The sequence below is a fragment of the Haliotis asinina genome, chromosome 9 (assembly GCF_037392515.1).
Source record: "Haliotis asinina isolate JCU_RB_2024 chromosome 9, JCU_Hal_asi_v2, whole genome shotgun sequence".
Lineage (NCBI taxonomy): Eukaryota > Metazoa > Mollusca > Gastropoda > Lepetellida > Haliotidae > Haliotis > Haliotis asinina.
This window is the reverse complement of record NC_090288.1, coordinates 26,574,863-26,594,450: the sequence shown is the minus strand read 5'-3', so window position 1 is coordinate 26,594,450 and position 19,588 is coordinate 26,574,863. Positions and strand designations below refer to the sequence as shown.

At 42.1% G+C, this 19,588-nt stretch overlaps 1 protein-coding gene across 4 annotated transcripts in view; it reads left to right on the top strand.

The window, feature by feature from the left end:
- LOC137297062 (uncharacterized) overlaps positions 1–19,566 on the top strand; it is a 41,244-nt gene extending 21,678 nt beyond the window's left edge. For all 4 annotated transcript variants that reach the window (XM_067829028.1, XM_067829029.1, XM_067829030.1 and 1 more), the window contains exons 2-5: positions 3,844–3,922; positions 10,850–10,886; positions 16,326–16,571; positions 17,707–19,566. In XM_067829028.1, coding sequence (XP_067685129.1) covers positions 3,844–3,922; positions 10,850–10,886; positions 16,326–16,571; positions 17,707–17,771 — 427 coding nt within the window. In that variant the 3' untranslated portion in view covers positions 17,772–19,566. The remainder of the gene's footprint in view (positions 1–3,843; positions 3,923–10,849; positions 10,887–16,325; positions 16,572–17,706) is intronic.
- The last annotated feature ends 22 nt before the right edge of the window (positions 19,567–19,588 follow it).

Genomic DNA, 19,588 nt, shown 5'->3' with positions numbered 1-19,588 from the left:
AGCCCAGTTCTTGTGTCCCCATAATGTTAAAAGCGACGTAAAACTAAATTCACCCACTCAATGTTCAGTGACACATGCATTGTTAACTTAACTTAATAAGTACAATATACAAAGTGAGACCATATGAAAATGTTTATTTCCCAACACAAGAACAAGTTTAACCTAGGGCGACAGCCAAACGCCAGAAGTATCGGCACATATATTCACTGACGTTCACAGGCAAATCTGCCGGAGGACAGTTTTTTATACAAGGTAACGAAACAATCTGTCTTACACCAGAAAGTTAGCCCCTTTCATAGAAACAAGAGAGTTATGTGTCACTGAAAATATCCTAACTAACTCATACATGCAGCATAAACACACATATCTTTCGATCTTCCAAGTGTGAAATTGTTTCCCTTACTCTTTGCACCATAACCCCACCTGGGAAATTGCTATTGATTTATGTTCGACTCGGGAGTTTTCTAATTATGCCTAACCACATAAAACTACTGACCCCAGTCTTCGCACTCAGACACAGTCACGGAGCTTACCAGTGCGGAGCTCTGAAGACATTAGAACCATGGCCGTATGTAATTGCTTGCCTTCTTAGCTAACTGATCCGTTTAAAGAATGAAACATCCACATCTCGTTTGCCTGTAGCAAGCCTGTTGCATTCCATGACGTTTATCACTAAATTCCCATTTTCTCATTATCCAAGTATCAGTTATATCTTAGGTTCATCATAAGGTATTGCTCACATCATAGCCACATCTTGAAGTAATGCCTCCCCTACAGTTACATCTTCCAACCCAGATTACACTGAAACATTAGCTTATACCACCAAGTGTGAGTTATCTTTCACTCACTTTTTCAAGTGTCATATTTCATTTCATAAATTCATGTTTTGTTTCATAAATGATGGAGGGATGGGGTAGCCAAGTGGTTAAAGCGTTAGCTCATCACACCGAAGGACCGGGTTCGATTCCCCATTTAGATACAATGTGTGGAGCCAATTTCTGGTTTCACCCAATGTACAGGCTCAGAGATGACATTATTATACTTCTACAACGCAAAAATAGTTGTCCTGCATGTCTAAATAGTACATGGTTCGCTGACAAGTGGTTTAAGATAATCTGTTGGACATATATACCGATTCTTGCTTGCTACGACGGAACGCTTTATTGCTCGATGAGTAAACATGTCTCTTCACAACAAATTCTGCTGTTCAGTTATGTTATGTAAATCATATAATCTGTCCGGTGCGATCGTTTTCCTCTAAATCAACACCATTACAATAAAACCGCCCTCTGTCCATGACACGCGCATAATACAGGCCCAGATAATCTCATCCTTAGGCACATGTTCAGACAAATTACTCAAGCCTTGTTCACTCCATTGTTCACGATACAGGATCAGGGCTTAATATGTTGACATAGTAACTAGAACCGTGCATTTGAGTCGCCGTATTTCATATCTGAGTGGGTATGGATTTGATCAAAAGTCAGTTTCTCCAGTTCTGCCAGGCACCCAGTTTGTTTTCAGATTTGCGTGACCCTTGATGTGAAAGCGATTTGTAGTCTATTACTTACTACAGTGTGTCAATTGCGATCAGGTTCTGGTCGATTTCAGTTTTGACTGCCTCTCCATGTCACGGTGATGTGCTCTTTATTGCATGTACGGAGTGTCAGTTTCAGTCAGATTCAACTGTCATTACACATACATAGACACAGTCATGTTGGTCATTTCACTGATCTGGTACAAATTCTTTAATGGGCATTCTAGAAGTTGGTGAGTCAAAAATGAGACATACAGCTTTATGGATTACAACTTCTTGTTTATTACGTTGAGCGACGTTTCGATATAGATTCTTACATCGTTTTCAAGCTAAATGTGAATACAGCCAAATAGTGAGAAGCTTATATACATGGTATGTTGTGACAAACAGCGGATTAACATTAACAACAGCATGTGATAGAGTAAACAAGTGGTACATAATTGGAGGAGGCCAGTAGGGAGCTAAAACACCGAGCACTAGTGATGAAGCCAATGAGTGGGATGAGTAGTAACAACAAACAGACACAATGCTTAGATAGTCTATGGGTTGTTTAGTTCTTCATAGGCCGTTCATAGGTTCTGGTATGTAGTATCCTTGGTCTCTATTGATCAAAGGTTTGTTGATGGCTTCGAACAGTTTCCTTTTTGTGAAGTCCTGGTTTTTGGTTGACAGGACTTCGAACTTGATGCGATGACTGGCGAATTTTTGTTGATGGTCTGGGAGGGCCGATTTGCTGTCTGCCTTGGCTTTAGAGGATTTGTGTTCTTTTATGCGGGCATCAACAGGGCGGGTGGTGTCACCTATATATGAATCGCCACATTCACAGCTGATCTTGTAAATCACTCGTTTTGGGGGCTGCATGCTGGAGGGTAGGTTACGGCCACTGGCTTGGAGGATGGTCCTGAGGGTTGGTGAGACAGAGAAGATGGTGTCGATGTCTGCTTGGTGTTTAAGGAGTCTGGTACATTAAGTTATAGTTCAAGCGTGCTTCAACGGTATATGTTGAATTCAGTCGTATGTCCCCAAGGCAGTGTATCTGCAGAAGAATGTTGGCACCTTACGTGTTTAAGTTGGTCCCGTGATGATCCAGGTTAGAATCAGTCTAAGAAAACTTAGTCACTGTGTATTTCGTTACACGCCACCACTGAGTTTAACAAAACCTAGTCAGGTAACCCTTGAGCGACCAATGACCGTCCAATCAAACGCGAGACGGTTAAATAGATTTAACCAATCAGACAACGGTTACTATTTGGGGATCGGAGGGACTTTCAAAATATTCAGGTCACTGACACAGATCAGTATATACGCTTTGGGGTTTCTGTTGGCATGGTTACCTTACCTAATATTTTCGCAAGATAACATCTTTGAATATTGCCGAAAACACTATTTTCGGCGACTGTTTATTCACCGTTGTCATGGTTGTACGTACGCCGTGTACATCACCCGGAAGCAAGCGTACCCTAAATAGCATTCCGAATCGTTCGGGTACGAACCTTTTCGAGATAAAAAGTATGTCCACTTTCGCGATTTGGTAAGCTGTGTTCTGATTGGTCAATCTCAAAGGTTACCTGACGCGACCTCCCATAAGGTTTTGTTAGACTCAGTAGTGGAGTGTAACGAAAAGTACTGAGGATAAGTTTACTTAGACTGAGGTTAGAACTGGCTTTCAACAACTCATGCTTGTCGTAAGAAGAGATTAACGGGATCGGGTGGTCAGGTTTGTTGACATATGTCATCATATCTCAGTTGCATAGATCGATGTTCGTGATGTTGATCACTGGATTGTCTGGGTCGGACTCTAATATTTACATATAGCTGTAATGTGTCTGAGTGCAGCATTAAGCAGCAATTCGGTCGTGTGTTTGTTTACGGCATGTCACGTTAGTGTTAATATGTCTCTGGCGAGTAAATGCAGGCGGATCATCTTCGATTATTCGATTATCCAAGGTAACATATCTCCTTTCTTTCATGATATATACCCTGGACCCAGGCTCTACCACAGCTTATTTTTCAGCCCGATTGGATTGATCGTTCAATTACACGCAGTGAGAAATACCCTGTGATCACATATGTTGTCATGGTAACGTCGTTCCCGAAAAGTACCTGTGGATGTTAATGTACATAGCGACCTTAGTCCTGACCGCAACTCCAATGACCCAACATGGCCTTACCCTAGTCTTAGCGCTCTGACTAGCACTATGGTTGTTTTGTACACCATAACTATGCCTATATATAATGGAGGTGAATATGGTGATCGAGGATGGAGAAAGACCGGCCTGTGCTAATCTCTGTTGTCCCTGTTTCAGCATGACGTTCTGGTCCCGCCATGACCCGGTTGCCCAGCCTAAAGGCAACACTGACCACTGGTCAAACATGAAGATAAGGGTGAGTGCAAGCTACTGTACTTTAAACATAGGGGCAGTGGCGTAGCCTCGTGGTTAAATCGTTCGCTCGTTAAGCCGAAGACCCGGGTTCGATTTCCTACTTGGGTAGAATGTGTGACGCTCCTCTCTGGTGTCCTCCGCCTTAAAACTGCCAAGAGCGGCGTAAAATCAAACTCACTCACATTCTACATAAATCCTTCTATGTATACGCAATTCTTCAAGGCGTACACTTTGTAACTGCCATCTATTGGTAAAGGGAATAAAAAAATTGATTGGTTTTCTAAACTTGAACGTAGTATCTGAACCTGAACTTATGATAAACTTGTAAAGAGATTCGCTACATAAACACGACAGGTTATCAGTGATTTTCTCGTGTGTACAATGTGATCTTATTGTTTGATTGGTCGTGTGTTACGTTTGCACCAATGATGAAGTCGTGATAAACATGATGCATTAACAGGGCGGAGCCTGCCAAAGATACAGTCTTGGGTTGACCCTCAGAACAATATTTCTTCTCTAGTACCCTTACCATAAACAACTGAGACAACGTGTTAAAGAACCGATTTGCTAACGATATCCTTTTATTATCTGATCTTTTTTCATAAATCAAATGATTTGGTCAATATAGTATAGGCCACAGTACATCAGTTTTCAACTCAAATAATGCTCAATATTTGAACGCTCGGTAATATCTCCATCCATCTTTCCGTTTCAACAACAAAAGATATTTCCTACTCAGATCAATGGTGTTTGTCACTGACATCGTACCTTGTTCAGCATGTGTTTCTAGGACACATTTCCGTTTAAACAAAATCAAATTAGTGATAATTCAGTGCAAAGTTAATTGAAAAAAACTGCTTTGGTTGATTTCTATGTACCCTTAAATGTTTTTACCAACGTCGAACACCGCTTAAGGAAACAGACACTGTACTTACAGAACGGCATACGAATTACCATTTCAATCGCTGTAGAGCGCACTTTCACCCGCGTCAACTGAGACCTACAGCATTATACAAAAACACATTCCACTGTGGAACATTTAAAATCTCTTTGGTTTTGTTCTCTTGGACATTAAACAGGTTTAGTGTCAACATTCTGTACAATACCTCGCACAATGCGTTCTTCTTATCGAGATGTTTATCGCTGCTTATGAAATAGACATTATTCATGTGAGCACGTCTTGAAATGCAATAACGTCTGATTGATATATACACTGTTGATAAACACCATATCCTCGAGGGTCAAGACACATTATTACTCGAATCAAAACTTAAACTTGACGGAGACTATCAAATGTGTCAGGACGGGCAGATTGAGAGGGCTCGGGACAGTCTATATATCACTAGACGTACTATGTTTGAATCGGCGTCGTAGGGGAGCTAAACGGTGGGCGGCAGGTAAGAAGGAATGTAATTTTACGCCGCTGGTACATTTGTAAGGCAGAGGGCGTCGTATCTAGGCTAGACAATTCTGTTCCCTACATTATAAGCGTTGAAAACGACCAACATCGTCTTTGGAACCAAAACGGTGGTAAACGGTGCACATGTGTCTCAGTCGTTTATATTAAGGCGCAAGTTAAGACAACTCGGCGCGGTGGGCTAGTCTAGTGATTAAAGCGTTCGCTTGTCACGTCGAAGATCCGGGTTCGATTTCCCACATGGGTGTTATGTTCAAAGGCCACACGCACACAGGGGTTATGCCCTGTACCTACAACGCCTTGGAGTAGGCATCGAAACAGGTGGTTTTGTTAATAACAATGAAATGAAAACACCGACTGGTCAGCTTGAAGTGCTGAGGTTCTGAGTGGACTAACCATATTAAACTGTGTCATGGCATGTATTTCACACACGACTAAATAATCTTTTATGCGATTGGGTTGGTTTGTTGTTCAATGGTGCAATATTGTATACCATGATATATGTGGACCAAGTCAGGGAGCCTGACCACCCGATTCCGTTGGTCGCTTTTTGTGACAAACATAGTTTATTGAAGACCAGTTCTAACCCCGATTCTTCACGGGTCCATTAACCACTTTGAACCCCACCTCCCATTTCAAGGTGACAAGTTGAATGATCTTTAATGTAACATAAAACTTGAATAATATTACGAACTTACTGAATTCAACAAAAATGTTTTTAATCAAATCTAAATGGCCTAAAAATTAGGCTCCTGCCAAAACGGATTTTGAAGGGGTCGACTACAGAAAAAAGAAAATATTTAGGTACACTGAATGGATATTCAGTCATATTATCAGTGGAATGATGGACTTGTTTAATGAGACTATCAATATTCCCAGTGGAGGAAGTGTAGATATGTGCGTTATATGCGGTACCCATGTAATGAATCGAAACTGGGTTTTCGGCGTGAAGAGCGAACGCTGTCACGATCAGGCTCCTTTATAATGTACAGATAGGGCCAGGGAACTATATTTATCAGTGTTTTCATGGACCAGTGACCTTAGACCCTTGCAAACCTGAACTATTTTGGATCTAAGGTATCGCATTCCACGAGCTTGGTTGCGCTACGACCAGTCCAGCTCCTGAACCAAGATCTTGGTCTTGTTAGCGCTCGTTTGGGTAAAGCTACTTTATGCAACTCGCCGGTAGAAGTGATACTAAGATTTCTAAGTTTATATGTAGATTATATCCAGCTGTATACAGACTATCTTCAGAACGTTGTAGTGTTGTTTATCACCTCTTGTAGCGTTGGTTAAGACCACAGCATTCGAAACTGATCAAGTGAGTGAGTGAGTTGGGTTTTACTCTACGTACTCTACCTTGTTTTGGCGTGACGAACGAAAGATTTAACCGTTTAAGACTGCCACACACCAAATTAAATCCAGGAATACAACTGTTTGTAGACAGTGTTATTGACGCCATTCTCAGCATTTCCAGCAATATGACAGAGGTGAAAAGCAACCGAGACGAGACCATGCATTCCTTAATACAATGAGCAGCGCCCAATGCTGAATATAATGACATAAAAGATGTGACAGATATGTGAATATAATGACAAAGCGTCTGCTCACCATACGTTAGTCGCCTCCAAAGTGACTTTAGTTTTACGTCGCACTCATCAATATTCCACGCTATATGGCGGCGGTCTATAAATGATCGAGGCTGGACCAGACAATCCAGTGATTAACAGCACGAGCATTGATCTACGCAAAAGATACGATGGCATGTGTCAATCCAGTCAGAGAGCATGGCCACTCGCGATCCCGTTAGTCACCTCTTACGACATGCATATGTTACTGAAGGCCGATATTCTAACCCTGAACTCCACGGGGCGCCGAGAGGAGAAGTATTGGTCCTTAAGACAGATTCTTCACGAGAAGTTGGGTAGGGGGCAGGGGTGAAATGAATGTAAATTTTATTTGACGTTATCACCATGAAAAGCTATAAAACAAATTATTGACACCGCATAACAACGGACTGATCAATCATGCCATTAACATAGTGCTGCGATAAGTATGTTCGTGTAACTTAAGATTGCAATCACTTGTCTCCTCGAACAGATAAACGATATATAAAACGGCCTCAATCATAGTTATCCAACGCGGTAATAAATATTCGGAGGAAGCAATAAAACCAGCTCGGCCAGCACGTTCTCTGAATGCATCTAACAGATGAAATGTGACACTTTCTCTATGCTCGCACATAAAGCCTTGAATTCAAAACTTCGATCAAGTGGAATCTCATCCATTTTGGCAGCACACCCTGTCAGTGAGCATTGTGGGTAGTGACTCGAAACCTAAGCTTGTACCGTCGATGTAATGTCCAATACGGTGTTGTGTCCGGTATAGAACGTGCTCACGGTGCGACATAACTCCCCGGTAGAATTACACTGTAGGAGCTTTGTAGCCCTTGACAAAGCCCGGGGTTGAAATCCGCTCATGAATTCTCAGTTTGTTAAATGTAATCTTTTGTTCCGCTCTATGACTGCCGACAAATCAGCGATCTCCGGGATTAACGATTCTGAGGATTATCAGTTTTGGCAGATTGGTTCCTGAGACCGTGAGTAGGAAATTTGTCACTCGTTGAAGCATCGATAGCCCTAAGTTACAGTTCTCACGCTGGGCGCTAGAATATACCTGTCTCCACGGGGACCTAACGCGGCGCTAGAATGTACCGGTCTCCTCGGGGATTTAACGCGGCGCTAGAATATACCCGTCTCCTCTAGGACCTAACGCGGCGGTAGAATATACCTGTCTCCTCAGGGATCTAACGTGGCGCTAGAATATACCTGTCTCCTCGGGGATCTCACGCTGGGCCCTAGAATATACCTGTCTCCTCGGGGATCTCACGCTGGGCCCTAGAATATACCCGTCTCCTCGGTGATCTAACGTGGCGCTAGAATATACCTGTCTCCACGGGGACCTAACGCGGCGCTAGAATGTACCGGTCTCCTCGGGGATTTAACGCGGCGCTAGAATATACCCGTCTCCTCTAGGACCTAACGCGGCGGTAGAATATACCTGTCTCCTCAGGGATCTAACGTGGCGCTAGAATATACCTGTCTCCTCGGGGATCTCACGCTGGGCCCTAGAATATACCCGTCTCCTCGGGGATCTAACGTGGCGCTAGAATATACCTGTCTCCTCGGGGATCTAACGTGGAGCTAGAATATAGCTATCTCCTCGGTGAGTGTTACATTGAGCATGGATGTATCGTCTATGTATCCGTTAGCTGGTCTCACAGTAGACTGTGTACGGAACTTAAACAGACCTAACGCGGCGCTAGAATATACCTGTCTCCTCGGGGATCTAACGTGGCGCTAGAATATACCTGTCTCCTCGGGGATCTCACGCTGGGCCCTAGAATATACCTGTCTCCTCGGGGATCTCACGCTGGGCCCTAGAATATACCCGTCTCCTCGGGGATCTAACGTGGCGCTAGAATATACCTGTCTCCTCGGGGATCTAACGTGGAGCTAGAATATAGCTATCTCCTCGGTGAGTGTTACATTGAGCATGGATGTATCGTCTATGTATCCGTTAGCTGGTCTCACAGTAGACTGTGTACGGAACTTAAATAGACCTAACGCGGCGCTAGAATATACCTGTCTCCTCGGGGATCTCACGTGGCGCTAGAATATAGCTATCTCCTCGGGGATCTAACGTGGCGCTAGAATATACCTGTCTCCTCGGGGATCTAACGTGGCGCTAGAATATAGCTATCTCCTCGGGGATCTAACGTGGCGCTAGAATATACCTGTCTAGTCGGTGAGTGTTACATTGAGCATGGATGTATCGTCTATGTATCCGTTAGCTGGTCTCACAGTAGACTGTGTACGGAACTTAAACAGACAGTGTCTTGGCTTCTTTTAATTTCACTTTTTAAGGTACATTACGGACTGCCGTAAATATGTTCATTTTTACGATGAAATGTTTGTCCAGGGAAGAGATTAAATTTAGCGTTATGACAAATACGACACTCAAAACAGATAAGCCTTGCTATTCGATTGTTTCTTATGATTATACACCTGGAAGTAATATTATTATAATTGAATTTATGTTTTATTTATTTAATATACTCCGGCAATAACCCTGTTTAAAATTTGTCTTCGTCAACCATTGCTGGCTCTATGTCATCGTATCCCAAAAGCGTTTTTCGATCGATACTCATGTTGTCAATCACTGGGTTGTTTGGTTCAGACTCGAGTCGATGTAATATTGATGTGCGCAGTGTTAAACATCAAGCCAACCAAACATAGGTTATGCAAATGTGGGCGGTAGAAGTTGATGTTTTAGTTTGATCGGCAAATACATCCTCGACAGTGGAGTCCAGGATGGGAGAACTTAATCTGGTGGATTTCTTCCACAGACTTTATAGATTAATATAAATGTCTTCCATCACCATGCTCATCTTTGCCATGAAATTATTTTTGGGAGATGGCTACCAGTCTGTGTAACCCATCCGTTCATAGAAAGCCGTGATTAATGTCACAACACGAATATGATCAAAGTAAAGTGGTCTTTTCCTTGACTAATAACACTTACAATAATAACACTTACAATAATAACACTTACAATAATAACACTTACAATAATAACACTTACAATAATAACACTGTGGTGAATCCAACAAAATTGATTTCTCTGATTATCATGAATCGTGAACTGCTGTAATCTACCTGAAGACTGAATCTGTCACCATTATATATTGATCGCTGGTTATTTGAAGCGCTATCAATAGACTTAAAGGGTCACAAATATATGCTGTTCTCATAAATCGACATTCCCTGGTTAAAGATTCTTCAGGGTTGGTTATACAAACATCTTTACAAACATACTGGAAATGTAATCTGGCTACTTGTTAATGAATTATTGACGTTATATGTTTCTTGTTGCAGATTTAATTAAATAGTCAAGATCGGATCCTTATCATGATATATATCGAATTCGACTTCGTTAGGTGCTACTTTGTCAATGCATCCTCTTTGAAAGCGAAACGTAGCTATGTATCGATCAACATTCGCTTCTTTACTCGTGTATACATAACAGGATTGAAAAGTACTTTACAGCTGTTACGTGTGATCTTCAGTAATCCATTCTTGTCGTAAGACGGGATTGGGCTATCAGGTTTGTGTAGATCGATGCTCATGCTGTTGATTACTGGATTGTCTGATCGAGACTCGATTAGCTACAGACCGGCGCCATATAGCTGGAATATTGCAGGGCGTGGCGTAAAACTAAACTCTATCACTCAGTTAACTTACAGATGCACACAACCCCACGGGTTTATGGGAACAGGTCGGTTGTAGAGGGATCCGGCGGAGTATCGCTACTGACGTGACGTGAGCCACGTGAAACACTGACACACCACGTGTACTACTCATATGTTCATATTGACCTGATATTGTGTTAAGCCAGCAATCAGATGTTGTTTAGCATTGATGAAGTACAATGCCACGTGTTATGTTACAGGCTAACACGGGCATCGCGGCAGCTGGACGAGGTGAAGGTAAGTCCAGCATTAGGCTTCATGTATTATGTATACTGTAGTATAGATTCAGATATACCTTCAAAGTAGACCCCCAGAGTAGAACCCGGGAAGTATGTCCTGTCATGCGTTGGTTGTTAGAGCTGACCAAAGCGGATCTGGTGAACGGGCTGATGTCATGTTTTCAGTCACTGGCTCGCCTGGTCCAGATGCCCTTATTTTAAGACCTGGGTCCAGCTTTATAAAACAGTTTTAGCACTACGACTGTCGTAACTATCGCTTTGTGAAACACGGCCCCCCTTCAAGCAAACCTTCAATAGTAGCGCTAACGTCGCTTTGTAAAATACGGCTCCCTTCAAGCAAACCTTCAATAGTAGCGCTAACATCGCTTTGTGAAACACGGCCCCCTTCAAGCAAACCTTCAATAGTACTGCTAACATCGCTTTGCCGAACAACACCCAGTTCCCAGTCCAGACCTCGGAAGGCGACCGTTTAAGCCGGTGCTCATTCTACTGACCACTATTTTGCTCCTGTATAACGGATCGGCGTGATATAGAACCCACTGTATAACAGGAAAGTTGTGTCCGTAGAAAGTAATCACCGGACAGACATCGCTATAGTTGTACACAGCAGTCAGTGTATTACCTACCCTGTTTGTAGACACACACCAGTAGCGCATTTCACTGACATACTGCAGCTGTGCTCTCTCGGTTACGTTTTGTTTCATTGAATGAGTTATGTTCACCAAACTTTGAACCAATATTTTAATCAGCTCCAGTAGTTAATACGGTACAAATTCATAAATGCAGCAGTGTACCATATCTGATAACTTATAGTTTTTCGTTTGCGTAAGTTATTTTGTATTTCAGACATAAAAAATAGTCTCAGCTAATGAAATGATTTCATTTATAATATGTTAATCTTTTATGCACGTAAAAATGTTAATAAATATTTGTAATGACCCCACTTTTCTAATTCATGTCATAGTTTGATTAATATTACCCCGTAGGATTAATGATATTTGGCTCGATCTACAGATGAGACATAGGTGAGTCAGCATTGGGTTTTATAAAGAATGGTTACGAATATATGTTATGTTAATAAATGAGTCGACTTCATAAACCGCTTAATATAATCACCAGTCGTCCCATGGTAACACATTGGTATGAAGATGTTTTTGATAATCTATACAAAAAAAGAATCCTTGTACATGTCCAATCTTACAATTTGGTATGATAAGGATCTGTCACTGCTAATTTAATCAAACAACACTACTATATATTCAAAATAGGATGTATTCATTCTATGAGTCATGTTAGTTGTAACCATTCACTACTAATTCTATTATGTTGTCATAGTATTCTTGTTAGCTATATATATATATATATATATATATATAATAGCTTTACATATGAGCAAGACAACGATTGTATTTCTCTAGCAGCAACTTCTCTGACATTTCAATTATTATCTGTAACAGACTTTAGCCTTTGAGCCTTCTGGAAATGTCAGGGGTTTGCTAGCTTGGATTTGTTAAAGTGTGTGTAATGGTGTCTTCCTTCAGTCCTAGGGTTAACACTGTTGTTGTTGTTTAGTTGTGTATGGCTCCATTGTGTTAGTGTAATATCAGAGTCCGTGACGTGTTGACTACGTTTATCTGCAACGCAGGATCTCTGTTTACTTGTTTACAGATCGCGCGTTTGAGTAAATGTATCAGTTGTTCAAGGCGATGTATTGACTTTATCTTTGATTGCGTTAAAACAAACGACAATCTGTAGTTTTACAAATGTTGCTTCATCTTCCTAAATTCAATGCTCAGAATCAATATAGCAGTTCCGGGAGGATGAGGTCGTGTATCAAGACTATATAACAGCCATGCATGACAGGTGAACCGTGTCCATGACACGTGTAGAGACATCCTGAAGTATCCACGAGTACAGGCGCACTCACGGGAAGTGTTCTCAGTGCCTGTAATTACGTAATACGTAACAGCTTAGTTACAGAACCACTGTTTCTCAGCAGTGTACAGTCTAACCCAAGGACTCATAGTGTTTACCCGGACCTAATTATAAGGGGCAAACATAATTTATCATACTTTCTAAACAGTTTTTCGCTGTTGGTGTATCCAGATTTTAAAAAAATAACTGAAAAGGTTATGTGTATTAGATATAAAATGAAATATTCTGTATTCGGACACATCCGGGCTGCCTATTTTTGTGTTAGGCTAAAGACACAGATATGCGTTATGCTCTACACGGCTATAATATGGGCACCAAAGGAATTAACCTCTGGGCCGTCCTTACACAGGTGGAGTGTGAGGTAATAGTTAAAACTAAGGTTGCATCATATCAATTTCTCTGACCACATATTTGCTCAAACGTGGGAAGCAAGGACTGTTTTCTCATTTCATTGGAAAGAAAACTAATGACGGAAGAAAACGTATTTTCCTAGACCAACAACCAACCTCATCTGAACTCGGTACCTAAGTGTCAGAGTCGTTTGTGTTTACAGATCAAAGATCAGACCTGATTCATATAACGTGGTCAGTTTGAAATAATCAGTTATTCAATTGGCTACATGAATGGCTTAAGTGATGCACCGACACTCGAAGAACATTTCCTTTCGTGTCCTAACAGACACACAAAAATTAATTCACTATCATGCACTGGACGTTGAAGGTGGGGGCAACTCCAGCATTGTGAAGTGTCATCTTTCAAGGTGGCCCCTTGTCTAATGACGTTCACAGTAATATGTGGATAAACAATGCCTCCCATGTATACTGAAGGCACAATTACTTTGAACATCGGACACGGAAGTTCTGTAACACCCACTTAAGCCTCCTCGGACCACTAGACCACCAATCCGGGCTCTCTCGCAGTGTGGCACCTAGATTCTGTTCAACTAGATGTCTCAGGACACGAAACATACCTGCAAACGGTAGCTGGACTCAGCAGTGAACAGTGCGTGCAAACCGTTGTTGCTTGTTCCACCGTTCAGGACGAGGTCACACGATAGAGTCATGGAACCGGTCATGGAGCTGGACACAGGTCGTGTGCTGACAGGCCGAGGCGATATGCGATGGCTTGGATACCGACATTTGTACCACGTGAAGATGGTTTTCGGTTACCTGTTGCTTGTATGAGGCGACTGACGGGATCTTTGAGTGCTGTTGTATTCGATTTAAGTGGGAAGAGGCGTATACGTACATTCAGTCTTCATGAATTTCTACTTTTGCTTTGCCGACAGACCACATTTCAATCTGTTGATAGTCAAAACATTGCTTACAGCTTACAAGCAGTTAATATATTACACCTGTGGGCTTATTTGCGTCTCTTCTGTCAAATTCTGCTCGGTTCTCACAACCTCGAGACAATATCTTCATTATATACGGAGTGCCCCTATTCTTTTTTTGACGAGCATATGTAAATTATCTCCACTTGAGCGTACAGAAGAGCATGTCTGTAGTCAAATAGGTTTCTATTTCCTAAACCAATTATCCTGAAAAGCATTTACTTCGATCGAATTGCCGTGGGGATGTCTTCCCGAGTTTTGCTCGAATTGCTCCACTGAGCTGTCCTCAAGAAGTCAGTCAGTGCACCAGCGTAAAAACTGCCAAGTACAACACATTTGTGTGAGACATAGGCAATGGACATGGATTAAACCGTTCCTGACAGGTGATTGATTGAAACTTACCCTCGCAGGGCTCGGTAATTGAGCATGCGTGTTTACCGGCCATATACCCGCACATCGCGCTGTTAAATATTGGGTAACTGATAATTAACGTCAGTGTGGCGTGGACCAGATACTGGTGCTGTAGCAGGGATCCAGTCTCGCCGTAGGTAAGGAAACAAAACATTTTCACACTTCCTGCAAATATATCATTGGAAATTATGATATTGTTTCACATATCTGTCATCGAGAAGACGAATCTTTATAGGCAGTATTTTTGTTTGGTGATGAGTTTGGAGCAGCTCGGTACAATAATAAGAGAAGGTTTATCACTTTGACAGCGCATTATAAGTAATTGATGATTTTTGTGTATAATGTAAACATGTGAGCTAGATCCATAGAACGGGGGCCATGGAAGTAGCTCTGACTGTGCCTATCTGGACTGTTCTGTTCCTATCTGGACTGTTCCTGTCTGGACTGTTCTGTTCCTATCTGGACTGTTCCTGTCTGGACTGTTCTGTTCCTATCTGGACTGTTCCTGTCTGGACTGTTCCTGTCCGGGGTGTTCTGTACCCGTCTAGACAGGTCCTGTCTGGACTGTATTCACGTCTGGATGTGATAAACTTGTAGTTAATTTCACTCTTTTTTAATCTATTCTGAGTAAGACATAAGCCCTTCCCCGATTAAGGTACTAGCACCTGTATCCAACAAACGCTTGCTTGTATCGAAAGGCATATGGCCAATCAGGGGGCACTAGAGCCTGTATCGAGAGAAAATACCACGATTGAGGTAGTAGCATCTGAATGGACAGACATAACCTTATACTTGATTGAGCTGTTAGCACCCGTATGGAGAGACATAAGCTTTACTGGAGTGATATTGTGTTACTTCTTTCAAAAAAATTGATAATACAACAATATTGCATATAAGCGACGACTGTGACGTGAACTCCATCACGCCGTCTGTAGTGACTGCATAAGGTCAAGGACTACGTCGGTGTTTGAGAAAAGCACTGTTTTAGCCGGGGGAAGTAGTGACACATCTCCTCATTCTGTTGAACGTTATTGATGAGTGTCAGAGGCACCTTACACACGATCCTGGACAGAGAAGCGAGGCATATGTTACCCGTACACACTTGCCTGAACGTCGTAACGAACTAGGATTACTAATCGATCGTGACTTCGTCACTGTATCAGTTACATTGCCATTTTAATTACCCCCAAACTCGTGTCTCTTAATGAGTATGTTTGGCTTCCAAGCAGGTGGATAGCTGTGAGATAAAGACTAAATCTTGTTTCCAGGTTCGGGTCATTGGTCATACAGCAGGCTTCATACACTGTACCCATGTCGAGATTCGATCTCGGGTTTTCGGCGTGATGAGCGAATTCTTTAACCACTAGGCTACCACATCGCCCCAATCAGGGCTTTGAAGCGAAGAGTGTTGTACAACCTGCTTCCTACACAATACATTATCTTTAGCACTTAATTGGACCATTCATCACTTGTGTTGGAACAAGAAAACTGTAAATAATTAACCATACTTGTGTCCATATACCTATCATCGCCGACAGATATTCCCAGACGAAGGTGATAAATCCCAGTATTTAACATGTAACGGGAAGTCTGTGAGAAATCTAATGAGTGCTCCTTACCACGTGCAGCCATACTGCGTGTCACTTGCAATTACTAAACACGATAATATGTGATTACCTGGCACTGTAGTGCGATATCTATATAACACTGGTTTCAAGAAATCACATTTTATCATGTCATGTTCTCATATATCTGCAGATGTAATGACGTCATGGATGAGCCCGGGGTCCGGCTTCAGCTGGTGTACTGGAGGTAAGAGTCGCCTGGCTGACCAGTCATTCCACGACCACATCCACGGGAGTCTGCAGGGCAAGCTTCCGGGGAGCTATGACAGACTGAGGCCCAGGACAATCCTGCCTGACATAACACTACGGAACTCGTACCACGATAGGGCCAAGGAGGGGTTCAGGTACTGGCTGGTGGAGAAGCCCAAGCCTACTTCATGTAAGTGTAGAGTTAGTGAGACAGTATGGGTTGACAACGAGTGAGTTTAGTTTTACGTCGCACTTAGCAATAGTCCAGCTATATGGCGGCGGTCTGTAAATAATCGAGTCTGGACCAGACAATCCAACAACATGAGCATCGATCTGCGCAATTGGGAACCGATACCATGTGTCAACCAAGTCAGCAAGCTTGACCACCCAAACCCGTTAGTCGCCTCTCACGACAAGCACACTGTTCAGCTTAACATGCGGAGGAACGCTCCAAGTGTAAATATTAGATGGCAAGTGCTGTGATAAAATCCTAGACCATGATTTAGTAGAAGCCAAAGACACCCTTGAAGATCCGGTTAGGCCACTGCAACCCATGAGTCAGAGGCGGCTAGTGGAATTGAGTGGTCAAGCTCTCTGACTTGGTTCATGCGTTTCGTTTGATCGCCGCTCATGATTTTGATCATTTGATTGTCTGGTCCAGTCTCGTATAATTTCAGCCTGCTACCATATTGCTACAATGTTGCTGCGGCGTTAAACAAACGACAAAGGGGACCGAGAAGCATTATCTTTTTAATCTGACAATCAGATCCACGATCATACGTTCCTGGCATGGCACATGTAAGGGAGGCAACTTTACTCAGCGGTGTTCTTCGGTTCAGTTGATCACACTAGCGTCAGTTCCCAGTGAATGGGCATTTACAACCTTGTGATAGGGTTTGCAAATGTTGACGTGACAGTGTACCCTTTCCTTATTTAACGGAGTCATACTTAGACCTGTTCACTGTTTAAAACATCTGTCAGTTTGACTGCTCCAGAACACAGTAAACAAGGGTTGAAACGAACTCGAACGGAACACCAAAATTAGTACTGTACCATGTATTCCATGCAGGAAGAAGGACCGTGTCTGTTTTCCTTCCCTTCGTTGTCCGCAGTCGGTTTTCCTTGCCACAACTGTTTACCAGTAATCGAATCTGGAATCTCGGGTCACAGTGCAGCCAGCCGGCTCAGACACTGTAACCATACAATCCCCAATCTCCCCAGCCAATACGACATTCATATGTATGAGCAGATGTCTCGTTATGTAGTGATCAACAGCTAAATATTTCATGTAACAAAGCCTTGCACTGATATGCTTTCTATTGCAGATGGTAAGTATGGAATTGGATCCTTCAAGACAGTGCTAGGCGTTGGCAACGCCCCAAGAACATAGAAAAGTACGCCATGAAGCTGAATACATGATTCTGCTGGCGCTTCAACAATCATCAAGTCATGGTTCGCAGCGGAACCGCATGAATTAGAAGCTGGAATTATGGGATGAGTTTTTTACACAGATCATGTTATTCTAAGAGAAAGATATCCAGCCTTTGATGTAGATGAATAACATAATGGACGTTTACAACTTTGTGATAACATCTACCGAGGATTTGTGCTGGAATAACGTGGTTCATGAACAGCTCAAGCAAAGATACTTGTGTGTCCTGCAGCTGAGCGTGTGTATGTATGTGAATGTGTTTGTTCCTACCACCGAGTCATATATTCCGTCCTGATGCCACAAAGAACTGCCAAAATAGTGTTACCAAAGTGAGAGGAAGTTGTTATTTTCTTGTCCGTCCACTGCGTACTCAACTGCTGATCCCAGAGATGGCGATGCTATTTGACATACACTAGGAACCATCTTTTGGACCATTCCGTCTATATTTCCATATATCTCTTATTTCTGTGTGACATTTGAAATATATACAAATACCATTAAACTTTCATTTAATGATCATCGAAGACGTCCATGAGATCCAATAAGAATAATATGAAACCCACCGTGGGTGGACACAAACCTAAAAAGAAACAATCATGTACAACTGCCACAGAATGGTAACGAACAGGTCCATTACAGAGGCGATTTGTTTCCAAATTTTAATATGTATGCCACCTCTTTCTCTCCTTTATGTCAGCCCGTTATCAAATATGATCCCTTTCTTCAGAGTATATATGCAGGGTAAGATGTTTTTGTTTCTTTAAATCTCATGGAGATCTTCCCTCAGAGGTTACGCCTGTCATATCTTCCTACGTAAGGTAGGTATGACAGTAATAACCTCTGTGGGCAGAGAATGGGGGATATATGGAAATATACTTACAATTAGCGCTGCCTGTTAGTTTTCCGTTAGTGTATATACGATGCGTTGTATAGCATGTGATAGATGTACATAGAACCAGGGTTCTTGACTTCGAGGGACATTGCTAAATGCTGCTTCTTCCTAATTTTCAAAGAAGAGAACCTTTCAGGACTTGCAGATTTATCTTTCCCGTCATGGAACACTGTTGGACACAGTGTAAAGGTAGCCGTGTGGACTTTTTGTCGTTTCGAAATCAGAACAAGGTTCTTTCTTAATGTCCATATTTCGGATGCTAACTTGGAGCAGAGGTCAACCTGTCGGCGAAGACTCGAGGTTCCCCCCTGTGGTGTAGTGTGTGTTGTAGTAACCCGCGTTATGTAGGGGTCGGGCACAGTCCCTCTTTTTACAGAGCCCATGGGGACCCCATACCGAATCAGTATTACAGAATGTATATAGTTTGTGTGTGATTAGATGGTGTTTTCAAAGTGCACTATGTAAATGCAACTGATGTATTAAGATGCGTTTGTGAATATTTTTGCGACTTTTGGAGTATAAAAGCCGTGGATTGCAGAGTTACAAATTGACTTTCATGTACGTGTGAATATTTTTGCGATGTGGAACTCAATATGGGGTTCAAGAATGTTTGGCAAATCAACAGTTTTATATACACTGACATGATGGGTTGAAGTTTCTATTTTAGAGAAAACAGACTTTTGAATAAAGATCACTTAATATGTCCCTCAAGTCACTAGCTGTCTTTAACACAAGAGTCATCTGTACCAATGTAGTGACACTCACTGAACCAACGGTCTCAGTCCTTGCTGTAAATCTGTAGTATATTTGTTAATGAATATAGTATTTATATCATTTATACAGAATAAACCTGCTTTATGATATGCAACTGTTATTCTTTTAC